We start from the raw sequence: 23,412 nt of genomic DNA on the forward strand, positions 1-23,412 counted from the left end.
AAACACGACTAAACAAGCACTTTTTAAACATCACAAGGTCACGAACGGATGAGCGAGAGGCTCGCACACCTTCCTCCCAGCGAACACACCACTCAAGGAGATTGCATGCGAGAGCGGAGAAAACAGGCTCAATGAGTGAATGCACCATCACAGCACCGATCGAACTGCCGGTAACAAACTTCCACTTTCCAGTCATGAGACACACGACTCACAAGATTGCTCATATGCTTTTATTGTTCATATCGGGAACGTTGCCAAAAAAAGTGCTGCATACTGACTTTCACATTCACAGACGCCAGGATAGATAGATATATGGAAGCGAAGCTACTCCTATGTGTAAAGCAGAAATGATAAAGACTTTTTCCAGATGTCCTCTCTTTTCTCTAACACGCTGCCTGATGTGTCTCTTAGCGGGGTTCGTGGATTTGATTCGATTTTTAGCGTTGGTCTTTCACTAAAATTACACACAAATAACTTCCAACCATTCAGGCCTTTCATAAAATTGCCATCTACATGATGTGTAGATGTATCCTAAAAATATGATCTTTGACAGTAGCGGAGGAGTTTTCCCTCAAAAGAGTAACAAGTGAATATAGGCTGAGGTGAGAAAAGGCATCATTTCTTCGTTTACATTTCCAACACTGGACACAGTGGACACCTCCACCAATAGCATATAGCAATAGGGCAAGGACAGGTGGGTTAGCTAGATCTACGTCAAAATGTAAATATTGAGTTGACTTGCATATTTTGTTCTGCATCTGAGGACATGAATGCAGTCAAGGCACGCTGGCTGCTCATATGCACACAAGGATCCGTCCCGTTGTGGCTGGAAAGAGTGCAGTTCATATGGATATTAAGAGTATAGGGAACTCTTTGGTGGGAAAAGTTAGCATGTGTGGCACATCAGAGGAACAGCGAACAAAACGTGGCACCTGGGGCCTGAACTACGAAGTTAGCTCGCTAACCCCAAACCCTGCTCTATACTCTGGTCATTAAAAAAAAAAAAAAACTACAGTAACATAACAAGTGTTCAAAGCAGTGGTTGCAAACCGATTTGAACCTTTAAAGGGGAACCCAACTGAGTTTACACATCAAAGTATGTTTTTTGGGGGAAAAGTTGTATCTTCTTAAAGTCTTCTTTTGGGGGTGGAGCTGCTTGAAATGTCATTAAGTGATGTCACTCGAGTCCACGTCAGGGTCTGAAGACCATTAGTTTGAAAATGAAAAGAAATCTCGGGGAGTGGAGTTACAATGAAGTGTGCAGCCTGCTCCTTATCTCTGCTGGAGGCTACATCAGCTGCTGCTAGCACACTGGCCTGAATGGTTGAGTTGCACTGTGGGTAATGTAGGATGCAGAATTGTCTTTATCATCTTGCAACTCAGTGTGGAGGTCTCAGCCCCCAGGTTGGAAACCACTGCTCTGAAGGATACATGCGATTACACCGTAAACAAAACGTCATACACTATTTGTAGCATGTCAACAACAAAATATATTTCAAGGGTTAATTCCTGGTAATAAGTACCCTCTGAATGTATATTCAGCGTTTGGGTGAAAGCCCGTCTTCTCTCTATGTTCACAGAGCAATGCATATCTCAGGAGTCATTGTGCTCACTCAGCATTTCACAGCACGTCTGCTCAAGTGCTTCCACATTTCCTGTGCCTGTTATGATCATTGTCACATTTTCACTCGCATTTAGTCAATCGTTGCCATAAATGTGCCACGACTTCCTGATTGAACCATTCACACACACGATATATTCATTCTCATATTTTAACATTGGGAATAAAGACTTTTAAAAAGGCACACGTCACTGTTTTTTCCCCTGCTATTTCAGCATCAGCCCTTCTATTTGAAGCCGTTCAACAATACTGTGTAATCATATCATGATCATGGCATAAAGGAAAATGAGTGTGAATGGATTATGTCAAACTTAAAAAATGTTGAGGAGGAGGAATGGCGCACATTACCTCAATGAACAAACGTGATAAATGAGCTTCTGTTTTTTTCTTAAAATACAGTTTTATTTGTGAATTTACACTGATTAGCAATACATCTAAAAGCAACCCCATTATAACCATTTATATAGGATTTTCACAGGTCACAAAGTAGCTTGGCTCATTCTGGCATGCCAAAGCAAAACTCTTTTTTTTTTAAACAGGGAAAAAAAAGGTGGATAGAGAGGCATTAGTAAAGCAAGGTGCAAACAGTTGGAAACAAAAAAAAAAAGGAAAAAAAACAAAACAAGACCCAATGCACATTCAGTTCACCTGGGAGCAATTTATGCTCATAAAATGGTTAATAAAAAAAAAAGCCTAGTGCTCTCTGGAAACTAAAAGAAAAAAAAAGCGTACTGCGATACAAATGGAGGATGAAAAAACGTTTCTGGAAGGAAAGATGGTTTGAAAAGAAGAACACAGTGTGAGTGATAAAAACATGGTGCGTTAGTGTCAGGTTGTCCTTATCCACTGATCAGCCCTCTCAACTACACGTGTGTGTGTGTGTATATATACAGTATATATATATGCACTTCCATTTCCAAACTCACACCTTCCTTCTCCATCTTTCTCAGCTCTCCGCCCGGAGCCAAAAGATACTGTTTAACACAGCTAAAGATGTGTTCCCCCCCCACCGCCCCCCAAAATCCAATACTTCACATTGCTAGCTGGGATAGTGGTACATCTGGTTTAACTGCGGGGGGAGGATTTGTGGCAACCCATCACACTTTGGCTTCGCAGAGTTCAACCGTGGGTCATCCGACAGTTACAACACGATGGTGTTTACTAGAGAAATGACATGAGGGGAGGCTTTAGAAGCCGAAATGACGACAAATAAGAGTGTCCACATGACCTCCTTGTAATGTTCCAGTTCCAGGAGGAAATAAATGGCAAATTAAGCGAGGAAACGTAGCTGCTGTCAATGGAGCTACCGAGAAAGAAAGCGAAGTTTTGGGGGGCCTGAGGGGGTTTCGATGCAGTCACTGGGGGGATTTAACAGAGGTCTCGTTTGGGTCCTTGACGAGAATCGCAAACCCTTGTCTCGTCATTCAAAACAATGGAGGGAAAAATAATTACAATATGGCTTTAAAAAACAAAACGCACAAACACACCAAACAAAAGATGTCACCGCTCCGCACCCCTCGACCAAAGATGCTCATTTCAGCATTTCACCGGTGGTGAAATGGTTGAGAAGCAGGCTCATTTCAGAGTCTCCCTTTCTCCGTTCCACTCACTTTCCAGGTCCTGACCTCTCTCCTGACACCATGCCTCGCTTGCTACAACTTTTTTTTTTTCTTTTTTAACCAAATGACTTAACAATCTCCTTCACTGGTAAAACCACCTGCAACTTAAATGTGTTATATACCACAAGAAAAGTGCAGCACAATAAAATTAAAAAATATATCGTTAAAAATCTATAGCCAACATCTCCAGTTTTCATATATCTGTGTTATATAGTCATGTTTTTTTTCTCTCTCTGAAGACTAGAATATAATTTCAGCAATCGGGCGTCGCTACAGAACATAGTCGGCCGTATAAATTCACTTCCTGCAAAACAGAGAAAACATGCGTGACATCTGTAATTGTCTGTAAAAGCTTACACACGAGTACAAAACAGAGTTGACTAATACCAAATTTGTGTAAAAAAAAAAAGATCATATTTCACGAGATGACGCTGTCCTAAAATGAGATTGTTTCTTCCATTTAGTTTGGGGGAAAAAACCTATTGAGATGAAGAGAAGATACGGAAATGCTACATAAATATATCTGAGTGCGATTATGTGGACTTAGTTGTGATAAAGCGTCGGCCTTCATCCTCACTATCTGGTCCAGTCTTCTAGCTCAACAGCAGGTTGGTATCAGAAGCTCATAGGAGAGCAGAGAGGAAACTCCTCTCGTAGTAATTAGTCCCTCCAAATCCTGTGGCTGTAGACTCTGACACCAGTTTTCCAGTGTGACTTCAAATATCACGTGGCCTCTCAGATCCCTAAGCAGAGTCAGGTGACGAGAACGTAAAAACACAACCTTAAACAACCAGGGGTAAAAAAAAAAATAAGAGCAAGAAATATGCTAATTTCTAGACCATGGAGTCAGCGCAGGAGGAGCCAGTTATTCAGGATCTAAATGGTCTCATATGACACATCACAGCTACCGAGGTGATCAGGTGTATCGACGCCCAGCGAGTCCACATCTGTTGCAAATGTCATTGGTGGACCGACATGCCCGTCCCACAATTTCACAACCAGTCTTTTAGCAGGAGGGGAGGCATTTTTTTTGTTGTTGTTGCAAACCAATTCATTTTTTTGAACATAATTTGTTGTTCTGCCTTTTGTGCATAAAACCTTTTTGTCGTAAATACATTTAAAATCATAAAAGGACATAGAGAACGGAGACAAAATAAAACATTGACCAGAAAAGGTGGCTGCCGCCCCTCTTCCTTCTTCCGCGCAGACGGCCTTCCTGTCCGCTCTCAGGCCTCCGTCTTCTCTTTCTTTTTGTTCTTCTTCAGGAAGGACGGGGTGCGGAACTTCTTCTTCTTCTTGGTGTTGGGCGACTTGGAGGGCGAGCTCTCGGGCGACAGCGCCTCCTCGATTTTCTCGCCGGAGCGCACCGTGATCTCCACGCTCTCCACGCTGGTGGTCAGCTGGCTGACGCGCTTGCACAGCTCGTCGTCGTGGTCGCCTTTGCCGTTCACCAGGCCCGTGTGGTTGTCTGAGGGGGGGAGAGGCGACACAGAGGTTGGATGAGGACGGGGAACAACAAACAAAGGAAGGCCACATCAGTCAGATCTGCTAGACACACCCTGTTAAGGGACAACACCCACAACCAAGAAATAACCACATGGAACACGCTGCAGATGACAAATATCAGTGCAAAGTGGAAAGAGTACCAATATGGACGAGTAGATACTGTATGTGAGACACTAGAGTTTGCATTTCAGAGTTGCATCAAACTGACTGATGGAACGAATAAAGTTTAACTGTAAGTCAAACAACAACAACAACCCATAAGGCTACATTGTATAATTTAGTTTTTTACCCATATGTTGTTCATATAATTGAGCATTTTTAACAACGTATGCCACAAAAACACTTAATAGGGAAGGCAATTCAATATTTTTTAACAGAATTCGTCTTTCCATTAGATCAGAGGCTGTGACCACAGTAGCAATGTTCAAAACTAGACACACATATAAGTACCTGTTAAATCAAAAAAAGATTTTTCTACCAAGTAACCGATTCATCTTTAGTACTTTTAAGTACTTTTTTTTAATCAGTATTAACACCTTTATATCCAGAATAGATAGAACACTATAAGCTTCTTCACTGGGCTGCACTATATTTTACAGGTGCCCCTGAACGCCTCACTCTGCTCATGTAGTTAATGTGAGGCTCTGCTGTCCCTGCTGCACCAACGGCGACACCGTTTGAACTGCGAGTCCAACTTCCTCTTCTCACAGAGAGACACGCCGTCCCAGTGCTCTACATATTTCATAATATCCCTGCATAAAGCTCTGGTGACCTGATAGCCCAGTCTGTCCTCCTTTCACTTAAAAAAAATAAAATAAAAAAAAAAGGGAGGGGGGGCTCTGTACAGTGGCTTCCATCCACTCCCTTAATGAATGTTCATGTCACATGACTTTCTCCGGGTTACAAATGCAAGGCAGTACATCACGCTGCTGCACCTGAACATGAAAAAACACACACACACACACACACACACACACACACACACACACACACACACACACACACACACACACACACACACACACACACACACACACACACACACACACACACACACACACACACACACACACACACTGAAAGGGCAACATTAAAATGTGGCTCACGCAACAATTGACCTGGTTTCAGCACAACTGTGTGCTGACCTCATAGCGGCGGTGCTAGAAGAAATGGGTCCCCTGAGCCACTGTGCCGCCGTGGGTTTATGGTTACTCATTGTGTGGCTTTTGCGTGTTTGTGCTGGGGGGAAGCTGACAGGAAGTCAATCCCATAGTGTCATTATTTACAACCTGCGAGGAGGCCGCCGTGATCTTTGTCTCGCGTTGGAGGTTCACCAACTGGCTTCAAATGTCAGACCCGGGAAGCTCTAGGTTAACGCTGTCGATCTAAATGGCAGCGGGAGGCAGCGAGTCAATGCCCAGAGATCATGGGAGGTCACATGACATGGTCAGGTGACATTTTACACCAAAGGAAAGCGAGGGGCAAAAGATCTCATCCTGATTGCAACTCGACACTTCTGGGACGCTGCAAAAACACAATCTGTTGTGTTTTTACATTTTGAATGGGTCAAACGATGAGATCTAGCATTTTTAATTATTAAGTCTATAGCTCGATACTTAACATACAGACATGACATCAGATTAAAGCTGTTTGGGTGTGGCAGCCAGCTCTGAAATCTTCAGACGTCCTCAGATGCACCAGCCACAGTTGAATCGAGGTCACAAAATTCCTGCTGTGACAGATTACCCATCTTAAAAGGAGTCCTGTGGCTCTAGATCGGTTTTTGTACCCGTAAATGCAATATATGAATGCATGCATTGAAAAACTGTCACCAGAAACATAAAAGGAAGAACGCGCGTTAAAGTTCTGCTTCATCACTTCGGCCGGGTGCGGATGAGATTTCATAACCGACGGCAGAAAATGTATTTGTGAAAAAAGGAGGTTTCCCGTTTGAAATGGAGAGAATGGGACATTATTGCGGTTTCATTTCCCATGAAAATCATTAGTGCACTACAAACTTATAGCGGAGATCAGCAGTTTAGGCGTTGCATACTGAGGTCTCAGTCCATTTCATTTTAATTTGCACTCTCATGCACACACACACACACACACACACACACACTCAAACGCACACCTGATCTCAAAGACACACAGCAAGGCAGTAAAGATCATTTCGGGTGAGTGATACCTTCTTTAGCTGGAGTGCTTTGCAAGGACTGGGTGAGAGACAGAGACTGAGAGAGAGTGGAGCCGTCGTCGGAGGTTAGCTCGTGCTCTCCATCTGCAGGAAGGGGGGGGGGGGGGGGGGGGGTGAGGAAGGGGTTAGGGTGAGGGATGGATGAGAGGATTGCAGGGTGGTGTAGGGGATTGGAGTAGTGGGACGACAGCAGGGGTGGGTGGGATGAGAGGTTGGGGATGAAGGGTCAGAGGGAGTGGGGGGGTGTTCGAGAGATTAGTGCTAACACACATGTTAGAATCAGGCCATGCACAGCTGCTTTTACACAACAATGTCCCCAAATCCCCGTTGATGGTTTGTTATCCGTTCCTCCTGGTGGCGGAGCGTGCACCGTCACATTCGGCTGGGCCTTCATGTTCATATGATGCGACAGATGCACTGAACAGTAGCGTAAAAAGGCTGCAGGTTGGATCCCCAGAGCAGCCAGTGTGTCCGTGTGCAACAGGCTGAATATAAGGTCATTTATTTGGTCTTTTTGGACATTTCCCAATACATGAGGCACTTTTACAAGAAGGAGAAGAGTTATATGAAGAGCTAGGGCGTTATTAGTGTTCATAAACTAAAGAGCAACTAGGAAAAGAGCATCCTTATTCCACTTCTTATTTCCCAAACGATCATCATATTTTTTTTATCTCCAAGAGGAGAGGTCCATCGTGGCTCCTAATGCACGGAAACTAATTGAGCACTTGGGTTTCTGTATATAATACAATCATAAAAACAACTTTTGCACACTCAGTGAATAGTAGACTTAACCTCTACATTAGTCATTAATTCCCACATCACACATGTACACGTTCATTAGCACATTCAGGGTGACACATTCGGTTGGCTGAGGAAGCAAAGCCATTCATAACAGCATACAGGACGTGTTGGTGCGCGGTCAAAGTGCTAATATGTTCTCTATCAGATGTGACATGATTGGAGGAACCCAGTTCCTTTTTTTAAATTATAGGGTGAGGAGAGTCTTTTACTGCATCCAACATCACTGAGTCCATCTTACGCGGCACTTCGACCCGAACGGTTAATTCTTTATTTTCCAGCTGAATATACAGAGCGGACTGGACACTACTAATCACAGGCTGAACATATAAGTGTGTAAGTGTGTGTGTGTAGCCCAGGCACATATCAGGCCATGACAGACGGTCTCCAGCTTGCATCCAGATTGGCCACCGGGGGATTCGTGGGCCTGTGGGGGCAACAGTGTCATAGCAACGGGCTCCGCTCATGTGGCGGGTGTGAAGACCTGCTGTCTGTTCGGTCTGCCATCTTTTAGTCACACCGGCCTCTCATACAGTACACGCAAGCACACACACACACACACACACACACACACACACACACACACACACACACACACACACACACACACACACACACACACACACACACACACACACACACATACACACACACACACACACACACACACACACACACACACACACACACACACACACACACACACTGTGTGTTTCATATGCACATAAGGATGATTGATTTGGATGAACCCGTGAACACGCATGTACACACACACACACACACACCTATACAACTACACACATGAGCCTGTGAAGAATGGGGGCGAGGGGTCGGGCCCCCTCCACTGTCTGTTCACTATTGATTTTGCCTGTCCGATAGGCAGTGGGGCAGAGGGCTAATATGATTAGCATTGACAATCCTGTGTGTGTGTGTGTGTGTGTGTGTGTGAGCAGTGGAGCCCCTAAAGGAACAAGCCCTGTGTTAGATCATGGGAGTGTCCGCTGAGAACGGCTCCATGGCGACAGCGCTGTAGACGCTGAGGTTGTATGGATGTTTATTAACAACGAAACTGCTGAGAGAGAACAAACTCAAACATGCACAGTAAGAGATCTGCAAGTTAACTTCGGAGCAGGAGGAGGAGGGACAGGTTTAAGAAATCCCAATTTGGTCCGAGCTCAGTTTGAAACGTGCTCCTGCTGTTTTAGCCGATACTGAGCACTTAGAAAGCGTGAGCTGGAGCTTGTGAACGTCGTCAACGGGCTTCAGCAGGACATTCTCACATCTGGCTGTTAAGGTCCTGTCGTTTCTACCGTTTTTTGCACAACACGACACTGGTGAGATGGACGAATCTGCTCTCAGGTCAAATCCAACAGATTTTTTCTCTCAGTGCATGTCAGCGTTACAAAATAGAGCTGGGAATAATAAGATAATGGCGTATAGGGGCAATATTATGTGTTTAGACAAAGGTTTTTTGCATGGATATCTAAGATGTTTTTATTAAAGAGTTGCCATAAAGATAATGTATGTCGTGTGCAGGATATTTTTATTAAGTTGGCAGTCAAAGCAGGGAATTCTAAACAGAGAAGTAAAAATGTAGCTATTATAAATAACTATAAAACATAGAATTTAAGAGAAATTGAAGGTACAATAATGCATGAAAAAATACTACCTCTGAAACATATTGCAGCAGTTGATTACTGCCAAAATATAAACGGATATCTGGGATAAACCAATGTTGCTTCTGACACATTGGCAGGCTATAAAACAAAACTGCCGAAAAATCAGAGCACACATCTTTTGAAGGTGCAAACTAATCTCTTCCTGTGTGCTTTACTACTTTGATTGTCGAGTGATTGTTTTAAACCTGCTCAACAACGTGTTGTTAAATTATCCTTCACAGATTGCTAGGATGGTTTGCTGCTCACACACAAAGTCTTTGGCCTTGAGTACGAGTCACTGTGTGTGTGTGTGTGTGTGTGTGTGTGTGTGTGTGTGTGTGTGTCTGTGTGTGTGTGTGTGTGTTGTCCATATGTCTCTCAGTGTGACTGGGCTCTCGTGGCGTTTGCAAGTTGAGCGTGAACGAGTTCGAAAACAAATCCACACACCTATGAACACACATAGACACCAGTCCATAAACTCTCCAGTTTGCATGTTCGTTCGAGTGTGTGTGTGTGTGTGTGTGTGTGTGTGTGTGTGTGTGTGTGTGTGTGTGTCATACCACTGAGGCCGAGCTTCCTCCTCTCCACGTTCACGCGGTACTCCTGCAGCTCCTTCTCTGCCTGCTCACTGAAGGGGTTGGGAGGCAGGGGAGCCATCTGCTCCTCCTCTGTGGGCACGTATGGCTGAAGAGGAGATGGGGAGAGGGGTGAGCATGGGAGCAGACACACACACACACACACACACACACACACACACACACACACACACACACACACACACACACAGTATCTAAGAGAGACAATCTTTCATTACATCCTAATTAAGGCTGCCGCTATAAAAGATAAAAGTGTCGACCACACCACTCGACACACAAATACTCAACTAATTAGTCTGCAAACCGACATCTTTTTAACAGACTGTGGAAACATAAACACTCGTTCTGACACGGTTTACACTGGGGGGCCCCATCGTACACACATGCACACATGTAAGGAAACACATTTTATAAAACGCCTGCTCAGATTTTTGTGTCATAAATATAACCTAAAACCATCATGCTCCAACACGACATCTTAGTTCACGAACTCACTGATGGAAAAAAAACGAGTGCAAATTTCACTAAAGCGGAAATAAAATCTGTGTCAATCCTAAAACATGACATGAGTCAACACATGCAATGTTTTCTGTTCTGGATGGGCAAAAAGGTAGTGAATGAATCCATAACAACAACAAAAAGACTCAAATAAAAACACCACTGCAATGGCAACGATTAGAAAACACTTGTGCATATTTACCAGAACTTTTATCTGCCCCAGATCCTTCAAGACAACACACCAACCACAAAACCGTCAGCTTCATGTCTAAATTTGATATTTTTTACCCTAATTCTTCCTGTATTTTGTATTTATAATTTTCTATTTAATGTCTCTTGATAACTGAGAACCATCAACTCACTAGTGGATCCTTTTGCCTTTGCCTAAAATGTTCTCACTTGCCTCCACCTAGTGGTCAAGAGGTGTCATTAAACTGGCTTTGCTTTCTGCTGAACTTCCCAGAATAACTGGAAACAACGTAGGAGTTATTGCTCAATAAACAAGCAATTAGGGAAATCTGTATTGTTGCTTCAGTAACTCAGGCAGAGCAATATAGCAATATACATGAATTCAGTTACTTTTCTGGGAAAAATGTGCATTTCTTGTTATTAATCTTTGTGTAGCTGGCTGACTGCAGACACCAGATGATGTCGTGCACAGTTCAGTGAATTTCTTTCTAACCCCCAGTTTGAACACGATCAGCATCTGGCTGGAAGGCCAGCAGACAAAGTGAGTTTGGATTTTTTTAACATTACGTCTCAAGATCAGATTAAGTTCTTACCCGTCGCGGTTCATCAACGGGGATGCCTGCGAGGTGCTGGGAGCGTGGCCCTGACGTCATCATGTCACAGCGGTTCTGCTCTCTGATCTGTGACGGGACACACAACGGCGTCACCGATTTTTAATTTTGTGGTCAAAAACAAATGTTGAATGACTGAAATATTCAACCTTGTCCAACTTTACATGTGACAATGCTGACGGAGAGGAGAGTTCGACTCACTTTGTTCCTCTTCTGCAGCACCTCACTGGGGTCTGTGTTCAGGGGGACAAACTGATTGGGGTCCTCGATCCGGATCGGGGTCCCCGTCTCCTCGGCCTTCATCCACTGTAGAAGGGAGGCGGGTGAAAACAGGTGAGATCAAAACTGCTCAAAACAACAACAACAACAACAACAACAACACTTTTCTAGTCTTCAAAACACACAAAACACTTGACATGTCAACATTCACCCATTCATACTGATGTAAGATTGTAAGATTGTAACATGAACCAGTGCGAGTGAATATCCCTGCAGTTCTCTGCCCAGCCTGTAGATGGTGACCTAGTATCAGGTTCCAAGCAGCTAACAACTACCAACAAAACACATCAGCTGATACCAGCTGACAATGTTGATGTAGAATTTAAACTCACAGTTTAACACACAAACATAAATACACAGGTAAATCCTTTTCCGAGTATAAAAACCTTCATTCCCCCTCGTGTTTTTTTTTTTAGTCACATCGACGTACACACACACTGTGCTCACCGTGGTGGTCCGGCTGTTGTAGCGCTCCTCTCCGCCCTCCACGTTGACCTTGGTGTAGCTGTTGGGCGAGTTGAGCCAACGCGTCTTCTCCCTCTGCTGCCGCTGCTGCAGCAACTTGTAGGGCAGCCGCGTGGCGGCGCAGTCCCCGTCCTCCTCGAACATGAACGCCGTGACCGTGGCGGGGATCTCCACGTCGCTCTTGTGCCTCGGCTTCTCTCGGATGATGGGTTGCCTGTAGGTGTAACCGGTCCGGTAGCCCTGAAGCAAGGAAACAGAAACACTTTGGTTTTCTCCAATCTGAGATGATTTGGTTTGTCGAGTGTCGCAAAGACGGGGAAGCATAATCTCATGGGGAATTTAACTTTACTAATCTGACTTCTACTCCTCCAACAACTCCTTCTCCTAACGTCCTCTTCACCCAATGCTCTTCCATCATAGCATCACGATACATTCATAATGATGCATTCGCTTTCTCATTTTTACACCAGGAGGAGACTTTTCCTTCCTGTAATGCTGGTTGAGCTGCCAGTTTCACAGTTAGTCACAAGAGAAAGAGAGACAGAGTTATGGCCCTGAGGGTTTCTGGCAGCACAGAGGACAGAGACGGAGAACCGTTTCCTGTCTGACCCCGTCTCTCTTGCCCCCTCTCCTTCCATCTGCCTCTTCCACTCACCCCTCTCCTCTTAATCCTCAATTTTCCTTTTTGTCAACCAATTTCTTCCCCTCTCCCTCCCTCTCAGTCCTGCTGTTTGTTTGTCAGACATTTTTTCCACACTCCGTCGGACAGTGAAGTTCTGTTCTTTTCCATTTTGGCCTATTCTATTCATCTCAGTTCCACGGCCAAAGTTGTCCTTTCAACTTGACTCGATCCCCCCCTTTTCCATCCGGAGATGGCCAGCTGGGCTGGCAAGCTCATTTCCTGCAACGTCCTGCTCCATATTCACCGAGTTTGGACACGATCAGGAAGGGAACGAGCAACTACTTAATTTTACAGCAGCTTATTTGAAACAAAACATGTTCACGAGGTGTCAGAAAAGAGAGGGACGAGCTGTTCAGAGTCTCGACATGCTGGGAGCCGCAGAGTGGAGAGAGGAGAGGAAGGATGAGAAACGTGGGGTGTGAGAAATCACATTTGTTGTAGTTTAACAGCGCCCCCTACTGCTGTTTTCCCTCTATTTTTTGATAATACAGTTTAGGGTTCTATAGGGGGTGCTTATTTCCAATTCTGTTCTCCCACAGTGACGACAGATCCCAGTCCCCCTTTCAGTTCATTCCCAAGAAACAGAAATGTACTATAAAGCGAGGAAAGAAATGCCACACACTTATGTAAAGCTGATGGCAGCATTGGGTTTTTCAATGAAGGAAAAGAAGAACCGAACCGACATTTACTTGACAATTGAAAATGGCATATAATCACTTTAAAGGTTGCGATGAAAAATGACGTCTTAAAAGGCCACAACGAGGATCAAGAAAGGCAAAGAAAGCCCTTTTCTTCATATCATTTGAAAGATTATGAGACTAGATGACAGGTGGCTTGTGGTGCCGAAAAATACATTTGAAAAACAGCAATGCCTCTTTCCAAAAAATCCCGTCCTGTTTACTCAAGACATATCTCAAGACACGATCACAGTTCCTACATGAAAATGCTGTTGTGAGACGGAGAAGTGAACATCAGGTTGTCTAGGCGATGTCTGTGGACTCACCAGGTTATCCAGCATCCTCATCAGGGACTCAAACATCAGCTCCCCGTTCTTCCACTTGTAACTGCTATCCAGGTAGATGGCGTCCCCTACTGCCACGTCGTGCACTCGCGTTTTGTAGTCCTTCTGGTCGAGCACTAACAGGTTGTCCACGCTGCCAGCACATGAGATGGCCTTCACCTACAACCACACAGTAAGGACACAGTGTGTGTGAGAGCAACGCAAACTAGACAAAAAGGGACTTTTTAAATCGCCAAACATCTGGCATCTATTTTCCCTGAAGAAGAAAGACATCTTTTACCAAAACAAAATGCTCCTCTATCTAGAGCAGCCCGGTTTCTGAAAAATGACATTGCCACACAACCAAACAGCGTTGTGATTCACGTTTCAAGGGAATGGTATATTGTTGGGCTTTACTTTTGCTCTTATTGGACACATGAATTCATGTACAATTATTTATAGAAATTAAGCCAGGCTTTGCAGCATGGATTAATCTTTTCTTTTGCTTGACCGATGGGGGGTGGTTGTCAATCAGGAGATTTGGTTTGCCTGTTCCAGCGAGAGACACAAAAACATCTCTAAAATCCCGAGTGAACACAAAGACATGCGAGAGTCCAACAAGAGAGAAATCCCACACATGACCCTCACTTTGATACAAGCCACTGTAGTAGTAGTACCGGTAGTAGTAGTACTAGAAGTAGTCTGACATCTGATAGTAGTGACTCCCTTCTTGAACAGTAGAAGGGAAATAACTCTGGATTTGATGAATGCAATTTTACAACTTTTAGCACCTAATGATTTAAAGGGGTGTTCAAGGGAGCGTACTGGGAAGTTGATTTAACAAAAAAAAAAAAAAAAAAAACTTACAAACTTACTTTGCCAATGTAAGTCTATGGGAAAAGGTATTTTTGGACCCCATGGCATCACATGACATACCCAGACATTGTAATTAGCCTGCTGTACGTGAGGGTCTTTTAGCAAACTATTTTAACTGTTTATACATTACATATAATTCAGCTGTATTGACCATCAATCCCCTCAAATCTCCTCTGCTATCATCATTTCAGCTCTCTTACTGGCTCAACATCAAATAGTTAGAATAACACCTTTCTTTAAACTCTGCTTTGGATGGACATCAACAACAACACATGTTCCTCCCGTCATCGCTCTTAATTACACGGATGTTAGACTGCTAAGATAACACGTTCCACAGGGCATGAGATTATGACCCGTGGTGTGTTGCTAAAACAGTGAGAGTGGGGAAATGCGTGGGAGATTATATTTTGCAGGGAAGCTGCCACCAGTGGTGCTGGAATGTGCTGGGTATCCAAACCAGCAGTTAGCTTGGGTGAGTGTGTGTGTGTGTGTGTGTGTGTGTGTGTGTGTGAGAGAGAGAGAGAGAGAGAAAGCGTACCTGGATTTCACAGACATATTGGGCATTGTAGATGTTGCAAAAGGCCTCTTCGATGGTCTCCCCGAGAGCAACGATGCCGTGATTCCTCAGCACCAAACACTGGAACACACGCACACAACCACACACACAAACAATAGATAAGTAAAACAAGACCTTCTTCCTAAACTAACAGACCGCGACCATGGGTTGCTTGAGGTGTTTTGGCTTCACTTTTGTGGAGCCGTCAAGCCGCCGCCTGCGTGCTCAACAGCTGCAGCCTGTGAAAGCCGTTCCTCAGTGTTGCAGCTGCATTCCAGATTAGAAAAGTAATAACTCTAAGTCACAATGAAAGTGCACCAAATTCAGATTTTGATGTAAAGATTCAGCAGAAAGCACAATGTGAAAGTGAAAGCTCTGTAGATTCAATTTGGGGTAAAGGCGCTACGCGACTGGGAAATGACGGTAGCCGCTGCCGTAGAAGCCGCGAGTCTGTACGACATCGACCTTCAACCTTTATTCCTGATATCAGGGAGTAGTGATACACTACCATGGAAATGTTTACAGCACCAGTGGGCTGCTTGGATTTCAATATGGAAACGTCCTCTTATGTTAATAAATTAGTTCACAGAAATGTGTTTCTGAAAAGAAATACATACATAATATACTGAGAAATAAGCCATGCAGTTGCTGAATTTGTCTTCAAAAGCATCCCAATTGTTCTACATTTTCTGAAAGGTTTACTTCATGCATATTGTGGCCTGCTGTCAGTGTGAGTCTTTGGACTGAAGAGGGTGCAAAGTCAAAGGAATAGTTTGACATTTTGGGAGATATAGTTTATTTGAGTGTTGAATGAGAAGACTTCTGTCTGTGCCTGAGAGTGGCATCGATCTTCTCATCTCAATCCACGCTTGAGAGCGTTGTTTTTATTTGTCTTCCTACCTTCGTCGTAGGCCCCAGGGCCTTCTGCAGTTCTCGGCGCTCCTCCTGGTCGTCCAGGGAGCCCTGGTAGGTGTAGTAGGCAATGTCACCCAGGATCAATGACTCCTGGGAGATTGGCAGGATGCCACACTTCATGGACGACACCTAAAGCAGGAGGAAGGTGATAAGAAGCTTTATTCATCCAAGTCTTCTGCTGACATTTACGTTAGAGGCCTCAACGATGAATACTCTGCAGACACTGTGTGGCATATCAGAAACACTTCCTACAACAGTGTCAGATTTGAGATATAATTACACCATTCAGGGTTCTGGAGGTTAATCAGGAGCTTCACCAGTCGTTTGCAGTGCAGGTCTGACAAACCTCCAGGGTAAACGTGAACTTACGGCGGTCATGGCGGGTGTTTGCACATGAATGATGCAGCGGATGTCTGGACGCATGGAGTAGATGGCAGCGTGGGGGCTGAAACCTGCGGGGTCGATCGGCAGGTTGGTGGAGCCCTGTTCGATCACATCCCCGAGGATGTTGACCTTCACCTGGGGAGCAGGAGGGGAGGAGACATAGTCGTTGAATGCTTCATGGAAGGTTTTGTCTAAAACCTTTTTTGTCTAAAACACAAGCCGATCGGGCTTATTGAGGCAGCATCACAAACACGGCCCTCCTGAGGAGGAGGAGGAGGGACACATGCTGGACAACTAACTGTGCCCAGATCAGTGCAATCACATACGGCCAGGCACTACAGCCCATCCAGAGACTAACACAGATCCACGCCCTCTCACACAAACGGCAGCAAATAACCCTCCGACGTGAACGAAGATGACATAAACACAAGTCAAAATCAATGAGCATGATGACAGAAATCACATCATCAACAATTCCTCCCCGCTGCCCGCTCCTCTCCAGGAAACACATTGGAGCGTTACCAGAAACATAATACCGCCATAGATTGAACATGACGTTCTTTACTATGACAACTTTATTACCGGCCAGTTAGCAGTTATTAGATTACAGGATGGCAATGAAGAGCAATGGAGGGGGAGATGGAGGTAGAGACCCAGAGGGAAGAGAGCTGGATAACCAGAGAAAATGAAGACCGGTAACTGGACAACAAGACGGACGGAAAATAAACCAGAAGAAAGAGCTACTGGCCGCAGTCGGTCCTCGCTGTTAAACCCTAATAACAAACAGAAAACACACATCTGCCTGCAGACCGTGTACAAACATCAACCTCACAGTAACCACATGTTGTTCTCTGATAGAAACCAGAACCCAGGAGCTCACATTTCTCCTTCACAATATTAACGCAATACACCCAGTTCAGCTGGATCGTACGGTGTCTCATTTTTCACTTGTGTGCTCATCCTTGAGAGGAAATGGTTATAAAGGATGTGAACTAAACCGAAAATGAGCAGTAAAACATACGGGATGAAATGATAGGGGATGGAGCTGAGTGTGGTAGCAACATACATCTGAGATATTATATCGGGCTCTGACATAAACAAACTAAATCTACTGTAAAACTAAATATATAAAAACTAAACCTTTCTGAAAAACGGATTATTAAATAGACCTAACAAAACAAATTATATTAAAACTCTAAAACCTATTGTAACCTTGGTGCACGCTCACCAGCCTGCTTACCATAAAACTAGTGCAACAGAAAGGCAGAAATCTGAATTAGGAATTATTTTTTTGCACACAAAAAACAGGGAGAAAAAAGGCCTTTCGGTTAAGGTCTTTTAAGACATTCTCCTTCCTCTGAATCACTGCTTGAATAATTTATTTTTTAAACAGCATTGTCTAGGGGAGCAGCATTATAGAACACTATTTATGTTGCATTAAAAATATAAAAACAATTACATGTGGTTACTTAATTTAGCATTAACCATGGTCATATTTAATTTAATCAAATTTCACCCTTACAATTAACTTTCAAAACTTTTATGTGACCTGAGAGGGAGTGGCAATGTGTGCAGAGAAAAACTTCCTTTCCTAACGCTCTGTAAATATTATTTTTGACACCTTAGAATAAGTATTGCTGGTGATCTCTGGATCAACTCAAGCTGAAAACCCTGAGACGGGTCCTGAGTGCTGCTCTGCCTTTTAACAGCCGTACAGATGTCTGGATGGGTGACCCTTTATTGATCTCTCACCCAGCAGAGAAAGTGAACGGCACCAGTCGAGCGTAACCAACTACCGCCGCCTTTGTCTCCACCACACCCACAGTCGCAGCCGGCTGTCAGACGAAGAAACATCGATTGGTTTAAATCACATGTCCAGTGGAGTATCACTTCACCCTGTCACGTCCTTCCAAAGCCCGTCGGTCACACCCGCCCTGCTGCCGAGAGGCCCTTCTGACAAACATAGCACTTCTAATTATAAAAAGATGCCAAAGGACGTGTCAGAAAGAATCTGAAATGCGATTCGGCTGGATGGGAATGCACACGATAAGAGTCTGAAGAAGAAGTGCGGGCAGCTGAAAGTTGAACTTTAACCTTCTGACCCTGTGACGCAAAGTCAATCTCCACACTTCACCGACATCAAACTAAAAAAGGAATGTTATCTTGGAAAAAAGCTGCCGAGATGGACCAAACGGTGATTTCTCTACAAACTCAAATGACCCCACCTTCACCTCAGAGATCAAACGGAGCGCTTGAGAGAGAGACGCATATGGAAACTGACCAAAACAAACTGAACGCCAGCCTTTCTCTGATGCTGCAGCCTCCGCCCAGCTGACTCCAACATGACCTCTGAAACTCTTTATTCTGGATGACTTCCTCTTAATCAATCTGTTCACTTCGAAGAACAAGAAGAAGGATGTGATCCAGATGTATGTTTTTGAAGACTGGGCCTGCTGTCTTTTGATTGGTACAATAAGTAGCTGTACGCAACAAGTGTCATTATGAGCTATAAAACTTTAATGCTGAAAAAGACATTCTTAGGTGAGTAAAATGTTAGAATTAACTTTCATGAAGTGAAAACACTGTGAAAGTGAAAACGTGACAAATGTATTATAACGTCGGACTATCGATGTACATGTCAGTGTTGGTAGAATAACATGTACATCGATAGTCCGACGTCATAATACATTTGTCTCGGGTGTTCTGCGGAGCAGTTAAAGCTGTTTTTAGAGACAGGCTGGATGTTACCGTTGACGTGCGCTAGCTCAACACCAGTTTAGCAACAGTGACTTTTGCAACTATAAGGACTGGACCAATTGTGCTGAAAACGGTCTCCACCGACCGATATCACCTCGGGTAAGTTGGAAATGAGGTCCTATGTCCAAAATTCCGAACTTTTCCTTTAAGTATGTAAGAAATAAACATGGACAATGCCGTGGTAGGGACCTGTCCATCATAAAGTAGCCACGCCCTAAAGCATACCCTGCTTTTCTGTGATTTTGCACATCAAGAAAGTTGCATTTTGTCGTGGAAGTGTTGAAGTATAGACTATTTTACACAAAAAACAGTGTGAAGTTGTGTATTACTAAAACTACACACCCAAACGTTGCATGAGTGACGTCTCTCGCTGAAGCTACGATGCTTGTGTGCTTTCGGGATGCAACATTAGTCACGCTACCATCGGGCCTTGCTCATTCTTTTGCTTCCCGGGTGATAAACAGAGTTGCTGGATCAAACACATCGGGTTTGCAACCAGAGCAGTCGCCCCCTGCTGGCTTTTAGAAATAATGCAAGTTTAAGGCACTTCCGCATTGGCTTCACTTTTCAGACCCGGAGGTTGCCTGCTGTGTGCGAAACGTTGGTGGATTAAGCTAGCTAAAGTCCGCCATTAGCTTTAGCTTTAGCTAGTTTTTGCCCTCCTTGAACCGACACCTTACCGTGGTGGAGTGGTTTGAGCACCTGAATGATCCTAGGAGCTATGTTGTCCGGGGCTTAATGCCCCTGGTAGGGTCTCCCAAGGCAAACAGGTCCTAGGTGACAGGTCAGACTAAGAGCGGTTCAGAAACCCCCTTATGAAGAAAAAACATAAAAGGAAGTGTACGTCGCCCGGATTGGCGTCACCGGGGCCCCACCCTGGAGCCAGGCCCGGGGTTGGGGCTCGCAGGCGAGCGTCTGGTGGCCGGGTCTGTGCCCACGGGACCCGGCCGGGCGCAGCCCGAAGGAGCGACGTGGGCCCGCCCTCCTGTAGGCCCACCACCCGCAGGAGGGTCCATAAGGGGCCGGTGCGGTGGGATTTGGGTGGCTGTCCTGGGCGGGTGCCCCGGCGACCCAATCCCCGGACGGTGACTCTAGCCATGGGGACATGGAATGTCACCTCACTGGGGGGGAAAGAGCCTGAGCTAGTGCGGGAGGTAGAGCGCTACCGGCTACAGGTAGTTGGGCTCACCTCCACGCACAGTCTGGGCTCTGGAACCCAACTCCTTGAGAGAGGCTGGACTCTCTTCTACTCTGGAGTTGCCCGCGGTGAAAGGCGCCGAGCTGGTGTGGGCTTGCTTATAGCCCCCCAGCTCAGCCGCCATGTGTTGGAGTTTTCCCCATTGAACGAGAGGGTCGTCTCCCTGCGCCTTCGGGTCGGGGATAGGTCTCTCACTGTTGTTTCGGCCTACGGGCCAAACGGCAGTGCAGAGTACCCGGCCTTCTTGGAGTCCTTGGGAGGGGTACTTGAGAGTGCTCCAACCGGGGACTCCATTGTTTTACTGGGGGACTTCAACGCTCACGTGGGCAATGACAGTGTTACCTGGAGGGGCGTGATTGGGAGGAACGGCCTCCCCGATCAGAACCCGAGTGGGGTTCTGTTATTGGACTTCTGTGCTAGTCACAGTTTGTCCATAACGAACACCATGTTCAAGCATAAGGGTGTCCATCAGTGCACGTGGCACCAGGACACCCTAGGCCGGAGGTCAATGATCGACTTTATGGTTGTGTCATCTGACCTCCGGCCGTATGTCTTGGACACTCGGGTGAAGAGAGGGGCTGAGCTGTCAACTGATCACCACCTGGTGGTGAGTTGGATCCGCTGGCAGGGGAGGAAGCTGGACAGACTTGGCAGACCTAAACGTGTTGTGAGGGTCTGCTGGGAACATCTGGTGGAACCCCCTGTCAGGGAGGTCTTCAACTCCCACCTCCGGGAGAGCTTTGACCAGATCCCGAGGGAGGCTGGGGACATTGAGTCCGAATGGACCTTGTTCTCTGCTTCCATTGTGGACGCGGCTGTTCGAAGCTGTGGCCGTAAGGTCTCCGGTGCCTGTCGTGGTGGCAATCCCCGAACCCGGTGGTGGACACCGGAAGTAAGGGATGCTGTCAAGCTGAAGAAGGAGTCCTACCGAACCTGGTTGGCTCGGGGGACTCCCGAGGCAGCTGACGGGTACCGGCAGGCCAAGCGTGCTGCAGCGCGGGTAGTCGCTGAAGCAAAAGTTCGGGTCTGGGAAGAGTTCGGGGAGGCCATGGAGGAGGACTATCGGTCGGCCTCGAGGAAATTCTGGCAAACCATCCGGCGCCTCAGGAAGGGGAAGCAGCCCTCCACCAACACTGTTTACGGTGGAGGTGGGGAGCTGCTGACTTCGACTGGGGATATCGTCGGGCGGTGGAAGGAATACTTCGAGGATCTCCTCAACCCCACTGACACGTCTTCCATTGAGGAAGCAGAGGCTGGAGACTCGGAGGTTCATCCACCCATTACCCGGGCTGAAGTCACCGAGGTAGTTAAGAAGCTCCCCGGTGGCAAGGCACCGGGGGTGGATGAGATCCGCCCTGAGTACCTCAAGTCTCTGGATGCTGTGGGGCTGTCGTGGCTGACACGTCTCTGCAACATCGCGTGGCAGTCGGGGACAGTACCTCTGGACTGGCAGACCGGGGTGGTGGTCCCTCTATTCAAAAAGGGGGACCGGAGGGTGTGTTCCAACTATCGGGGGATCACACTTCTCAGCCTCCCCGGGAAAGTCTATTCCAGGGTACTGGAGAGGAAAATTCGGCCGATAGTCGAACCTCAGATTCAGGAGGAACAATGCGGTTTTCGTCCTGGCCGTGGAACACTGGACCAGCTCTATACCCTCTGCAGGGTGCTCGAGGGTTCATGGGAGTTTGCCCAACCAGTCCACATGTGTTTTGTGGACTTGGAGAAGGCATTCGACCGTGTTCCTCGTGGCATTCTGTGGGAGGTACTTCGGGAGTACGGGGTCGGGGGCCCTCTGCTAAGGGCTGTTCGGTCCCTGTATGACCGGAGCAGGAGCTTGGTTCGCATTGCCGGCAGTAAGTCAGACCTGTTTCAGGTGCATGTTGGACTCCGGCAGGGCTGCCCTTTGTCACCGATTTCTAGGCGCAGCCGTGGGCCGGAGGGGATCTGGTTCGGGAGCCACTGGATTTCATCCCTGCTTTTTGCAGACGATGTGGTCCTGTTGGCTCCTTCGAGCCAGGACCTCCAGCATGCCCTGGGGCGGTTTGCAGCCGAGTGTGAAGCAGCCGGGATGAGGATTAGCACCTCCAAATCTGAGGCCATGGTTCTCGACCGGAAAAAGGTGGCTTGCTCCCTCCAGGTCGGGGGGGAGTTCCTGCCTCAAGTGGAGGAGTTTAAGTATCTTGGGGTCTTGTTCACGAGTGAGGGAAGGATGGAACGTGAGATTGACAGGCGGATCGGTGCAGCGGCTGCAGTAATGCGGTCGTTGTATCGGTCCGTCGTGGTAAAGAGAGAGCTGAGCCGAAAGGCGAAGCTCTCAATTTACCGGTCAATCTACGTTCCTACCCTCACCTATGGTCATGAACTTTGGGTCATGACCGAAAGAATAAGATCCCGGATACAAGCGGCCGAAATGAGCTTCCTCCGCAGGGTGGCGGGGCGCTCCCTTAGAGATAGGGTGAGGAGCTCCGTCACACGGGAGGAGCTCGGAGTAGAGGCGCTGCTCCTCCACATCGAGAGGAGCCAGTTGAGGTGGCTCGGGCATCTGTATCGGATGCCCCCTGGACGCCTCCCTCGGGAGGTGTTCCAGGCATGTCCCACCGGGAGGAGACCCCGAGGAAGACCCAGGACACGCTGGAGTGACTATGTCACCCGGCTGGCCTGGGAACGCCTCGGGGTCCTCCCGGAGGAGCTGGGGGAAGTGTCCGGGGAGAGGGAAGTCTGGGCGTCCCTGCTCAGGCAGCTGCCCCCGCGACCCGGTCCCGGATAAAGCGGAAGAAAATGGATGGATGGATGGATAGTTTTTGACTGCTATCCTGCCTGTGTGTCAGGAGTAGCACACATCTATTCTGCTTTTTGAATTTTAGTTTAGTGAATAAAATGTTATTCCTTATTCAGTAATCGAGTTAACTGCCACTATGTCATTTTAGGGTTATCATGTTAGACAACTAATTCATAAATATATTGCAGAAGTAATGAACTTACATATGAACTAAAATAATGTTACTTT

General features: G+C 46.2%; 1 protein-coding gene across 4 annotated transcripts in view; it reads right to left on the reverse strand.

Annotated features, from left to right (window-relative positions):
* Window positions 1-222: 222 nt before the first annotated feature.
* add3a (adducin 3 (gamma) a) overlaps window positions 223-23,412 on the reverse strand; it is an 81,180-nt gene continuing 57,990 nt past the window's right edge. For 3 of the 4 annotated variants that reach the window (XM_084005013.1, XM_084005015.1, XM_084005016.1), the window contains 10 exons: window positions 16,436-16,585; window positions 16,052-16,195; window positions 15,134-15,232; window positions 13,723-13,899; window positions 12,020-12,277; window positions 11,495-11,599; window positions 11,276-11,362; window positions 9,960-10,083; window positions 6,935-7,027; window positions 223-4,708 (listed from right to left, as the gene is read on the reverse strand). In XM_084005013.1, the coding sequence (XP_083861139.1) occupies window positions 4,467-4,708; window positions 6,935-7,027; window positions 9,960-10,083; window positions 11,276-11,362; window positions 11,495-11,599; window positions 12,020-12,277; window positions 13,723-13,899; window positions 15,134-15,232; window positions 16,052-16,195; window positions 16,436-16,585 (1,479 nt within the window). In that variant the 3' untranslated portion in view covers window positions 223-4,466. The remainder of the gene's footprint in view (window positions 4,709-6,934; window positions 7,028-9,959; window positions 10,084-11,275; window positions 11,363-11,494; window positions 11,600-12,019; window positions 12,278-13,722; window positions 13,900-15,133; window positions 15,233-16,051; window positions 16,196-16,435; window positions 16,586-23,412) is intronic. The other variant, XM_084005014.1, reaches the window with a different exon arrangement.

Source organism: Eutrigla gurnardus (assembly GCF_963514095.1).
Source record: "Eutrigla gurnardus genome assembly, chromosome: 3".
In the NCBI taxonomy this organism is placed as follows: domain Eukaryota; kingdom Metazoa; phylum Chordata; class Actinopteri; order Perciformes; family Triglidae; genus Eutrigla; species Eutrigla gurnardus.